Source organism: Carassius carassius, chromosome 23 (assembly GCF_963082965.1).
Source record: "Carassius carassius chromosome 23, fCarCar2.1, whole genome shotgun sequence".
Taxonomy (NCBI): Eukaryota; Metazoa; Chordata; class Actinopteri; order Cypriniformes; family Cyprinidae; genus Carassius; species Carassius carassius.
In genome coordinates, this window is record NC_081777.1 from 1,189,514 (window position 1) to 1,194,513 (window position 5,000).

The following is a 5,000-nucleotide window of genomic DNA, read 5'->3' on the forward strand; positions in this document are numbered from 1 at the left end:
GTGTGTGTGTGTAAGTTAGTGAGTGTAAGAGTGTGTGTGTGTGTGTGTGTGTGAGTGCGTGATTGAGTGAGTGAGTGAGTGAGTGTGTGTGTGTGTGTGAGTGAGTGGGTGGGTGTGTGTGTGTGTGTGTGTGTGTGTGTGTGTGTGTGTGTGTGTGTGTGTGTGAGTGAGTGAGTGAGTGAGTGTGTGGGTGGGTGTGTGAGAGAGTGTGTGTGTGTGTGTGTGTGTGTGTGTGTGTGTGTGTGTGTGTGTGTGTGTGTGTGTGTGAGTGAGTGAGTGAGTGAGTGAGTGAGTGTGTGTGGGTGGGTGTGTGTGAGAGTGTGTGTGTGTGTGTGGGTGGGTGTTTGAGAGAGTGTGTGTTTATGTGTGTGTGTGTGTGTGTGTGTTTGGATGAGGAATAGCTGCAGTGTGTGTTGTGTGTTTGTGTCGGTGCTGACGGCTCTCAGGGGTTCGTGTAGCTCAGAAGTTTTCTCGTCTCTAATGATGATGAAGAGTCGTTAATGACAGGCAGCTAATCAGCCGGAGAGCAATGGGAGTCCTAAACTGAGATGGGTGGAGGACTTGATTTATATTTAATGATAGCAAAGATAATGACTCTGAAGGATATTCTTAGCAGAGAACTTTAATTTAGAGAATTATATATAGAGTTTATATTGATGTGTTTATATTGATGTGTATATATATATATATATATATATATATATATATATATATATATATATATATATATTAGAGGTGGGCATAGATAATTTTTTTTATCTAGATTAATCTCACTGTAATCTTGTAATTAATCTAAATTAAAATTGCTCATTTGAATTCTGCCAAAGGCATTCAGAATATGTGTGCTACCCAAATAAAATAATGACTAAAAGTACGTCTTTTAGAACGGGTTTCTCAAGACAGGTGGTGCATTAGACCAGGGGCTCATCTCCTGTTTCCAAAATGCATCACAAAGTGCTTGAGAAAGCTGTAAACTAATTCCACATTGCACAAGGTGCAAACAACCTTACGTCTGTTTCACACATACTCAAGCCCCCTTTCCACTGCACACGACATTCGGACACGATTGTCGCATTTCCCCCTCTAGCGGCAGTCGCGCAGAACTTAAACTGGTTTGAAAGAAGTTCAAATATTTGAACGTATCCGAGGCTCAAATCGGATCCGAAATTCCCGAATACGCATGTGATCGGAACTCCAGCTGCATCCATGTTAGCACGTCACGTTTGATGTGGTAATTTCACAGTAGACATACACACAGGTTTAAAGACTCGTTCTCGCCCCCTACAGATTCAGCTAGGTATACATCTGCGCTAAAATATCAAGGTGAAAGTCATCATAGCTTGCATAGTATAGACCCAGCTCCCAACCCAACTTTGAGAATAGATTAACGGCGATATTTTTTTTTATCGCCCAGTAAGAGTCCCACGTTAATGCAGCACGTTAACGCCGTTAACGGCCCACCACTAATATATATATATAATTATAATATATATAATTATAATTATTTTATTTTTTATTTAACTTTTTATTTCATTTTCACATGTTCTAGTGTTTGTATGCACACAGAGCACAATGCTAGAGGATTACTGGTGGTTTGGATGGTGTCTATTGTATTCTGGGCTTGTGTTAAGCGGTCACTTGATAGTCCAAATCAAAAGAGCCTCAAATCTCTATAATATTCTGGTCTCTACATATGACTAATTTTATTTCTTAGGATTAGGCCTTTGTTCAAAGCCTCAACTGTTAGTAAGAGTAATAATCAGCACCACTAATAACAGCACACAGTCTTTACACACCTCAAAACATCATCCTGAAGTGTGTGGCTTCCCTCCGTCCTTGGCTTTTAATTTGCTCTGCATTCAGAGCCCCAGTGAAAGCCGACAGCACTGCTGCGCTCATTAAAGCTCTCCGGTCTCCACACGTGACGCGTTTGCCAATGAACTGCTCCAGAGCGCTGCTGTCTGACAACTAATCACAGATTGTTTTAACCTGCTCTACCTTTATTAATCGCTCTGCTCTCCATCTTCATCTACATGTTCTCTTCTCTCTCTCCAGGAGCAGTCAAGGTTTCATGCATATGAAGCTCTCCAGGACCAAAGACAATAAGTACGTACTGGGTCAGAACGGCTGCCTGTTCGACAGCGTTCCTGAGATCATCCACTTCTACTCCAGCCGCAAACTACCAATCAAAGGGGCCGAGCACATGTCCTTGCTGTACCCCGTGGCCATCCGGACACTATAGAGGCAGAAGCGCTGCAGAAACAGGACGTTCGTTCAGCGTTTACAAGACAACGACAAACTAAAGTGCTACTGAGATACCGAAGACAATAAGGGAGACTCCTGGAAGCCTCATTCATGTCGTCTCGAGGGACACGGTTTCACTGGCCTTCAAATGCCTTCTTCATGATTCCAGACCCGTTTTCTTCCCATAAGTGGATCTTTAGTCTTAGACCTGCACCCACACTTAATCTCCACTGTTACACACTGTACAGAAACCTGAAATGTCGCTCGGACTTTACTATTTGGATGTTTATAGCTGCAATTGACGTTCTTCAACATTAAATCGTCACAGTAAATGAACAAAGACACTGAATCGTACTGTAGCGAAACCTCATCGTCTGGACTTTCTGTGACGGTATTCGCAGTCAGTTGGTTTGGGTGAATTATTCATTATTAAACATTAACTTTTCAGATCATACAGAAAAATAAACCTCAGAAGACTGAAATCGAGAGTTTGGCATTTTCCAGTTAATACACACAGATGTAAAGAGCAATCGATACACAGACAGATTCATTAAGTCCCTTAAAATAGAAGAGATGGATGGTGCCTTTTAAGTGCACTTGGACAGGCGGCTATGCAGAACAGCGTGAAAAAGGACCTTTAACGTTTAGAGAGAGTCACTTCATGCACCAGAGTTTAGGGTCATCTTGACCAAGGAGAATGAAATATTCCTGTATTGTCTACCTCAGAAAATCAATTTTGTCCGTCCATCCGCCGGTCGATAAGGTACAGTTACGTTACAGATATCGATCGTTTAACTCTTTCAGTCTCAAATTCCCAGCAAGTTTTGCCTGTCGGTTCGAGAATAGCTTCTTCTTCACCCGAACGCAATCAGACCTTCATTTCTGTGCTGGTGTGACTCTGTTTGGTTAATGCCTTATACTGTAAGTGCATGGTTTAAAAAAGAAATCAAATGGAGAACGCTATCGTTCGATGAATGTTTGGTGGCTTTAATTTATTATAGAAAAAAAATTATGCTATTGCTGATGTCTTAGTCTAGCTAAGACAATGTTTTTCAGCCTGTATGTGTGTGTGTGTGTGTGTGTGTGTGTGTGAGTCAATAATCTGACCTTAAGTGTCTTTGCGATTGTCCCCGTCTGAATACACTGATTGGATGCTGTTTGCCATGGAAACCATTTAGAGCAGTTCAGCCAATCAGAGCACAGATTTGTCCTGACCCTTCCTCTGACCTTTGGTTTTCCTTGTTTGCCATCATCTGGTTTCTTTTTTGTTTTTCTCTCTCAGTGTGTTTGTTTAAAGCATGTCCGACACACTTGTGGTACAGATATAAAGCCTGTGTGATCGGTTTACCTTCATGTACCTGATTGATGTTTTTATTTTTTATTTATTGTTGCCTCTCTGACATGATCTTTCAACCCTTAAAGGGACAGCTCCACCTCCAAAAAAATCAAAATTGTCATCATTTACTGACCTTAATCTCATTATTTAGCTGAATGTCTTCAGCCGTTCTTTTCCATACAGTAAGAGTTAATTGGGAAAGAGGCTGGTCGACTTTTTTCCAAAGACATTTAAAAACAAAAGTCTCTTCTGCACACCAAGGCTGCATTTATTGTTGAAAATATGGAAAAATCTGTAAAGTTGTGAAATATTTTCACATATTAAAATAAATCTACGTTAAAGTGTAATTTATTCCTGTGATTGGCAGCTGTATTTTCATCATCATTCCTCCAGTCTTCAGTGTCACATGATCTTCAGAAATCATGAAAATATGATGATTTACTGCTGTCAGACTGTCAATGCTCTCCACAGCATCTCATTATGAACTGGCGTATGTATTTCCAGTCATTCTGTAGCTATAGAAGCTAACCTCTCAGTATCTGTGGATCCCCAGGAGTGTCGCATGTGAAATGTGAAATATGTTTGTGTCAGACGGGCTCAGGAGAGACTGTTCTAGATGTCATTCAGTAGAAACATGCTTTAATAAGAGAGCAGAGAGCACAGGTCACACTACAGAGGAGAAAACTGAGAATCAAAGGGAAGATGAAGATGAAGAAAAAAAAATGTATGTAGCTACATATATTGTTTACAACCACTGACCTTGAAAAAAAAGGCCTAGATAGGATAGATACTGTATGTTTTAATCACATTATCTCAGTGCTGATTTTAGTGGTGTCCTATACAGGAATCATCAGTTACTTTAAAAGTCTTTGGAGATCTCAGTCTTACAAATGTATGAATGTCATTGCATTATACAACAACATGTACCAAGTGGCATTCATTTTAAATAAATAAGTCACAAGCAAAACAGTTCCAAAAAAAGTTGGCTTTTAGATTCGAAATGAGGTAAAACAGGAGAAATGACAAAAATCTCAAATCTCAGAAATCTCAAAAAGAAGACAAAATGTATTTGGTTGTTAGAACATTAGTAAACGTTACTCTAAAAAAATAAAGCTGCTTTATTGTCATCTGTTGTACCATGAGGATATACCATGAGCTTTAATATCCCTGAACCTTTCCATCGCACAAAAGGATCTTAAGATGATAAAAATGTACATTAGACTAAGAAAAAAAAAGTTATTTTAAAATAAATAAATGAAAACTTCTGGAAAGCTTTATTTTTAATTGCTGACCATTTGTGTTTCTGAACGATGCACTGCGTCTGTAAGACTTCAGACATCCACCAAAAACACCATGCATTCAAAACTCCAGTCCGATTTGAGAATTAATCTGTGCAGTGAAATCCATACATCATTCACCA

At 39.6% G+C, this 5,000-nt stretch overlaps 1 protein-coding gene across 5 annotated transcripts in view; it reads left to right on the plus strand.

Moving 5' to 3' along the window:
* The window catches only part of LOC132101187 (SH2 domain-containing adapter protein F-like), a 113,532-nt gene extending 110,802 nt beyond the window's left edge, over positions 1 to 2,730 (plus strand). For all 5 annotated transcript variants that reach the window (XM_059505909.1, XM_059505911.1, XM_059505910.1 and 2 more), the window contains one exon: positions 2,056 to 2,730. In XM_059505909.1, coding sequence (XP_059361892.1) covers positions 2,056 to 2,242 — 187 coding nt within the window. In that variant the 3' untranslated portion in view covers positions 2,243 to 2,730. The remainder of the gene's footprint in view (positions 1 to 2,055) is intronic.
* The last annotated feature ends 2,270 nt before the right edge of the window (positions 2,731 to 5,000 follow it).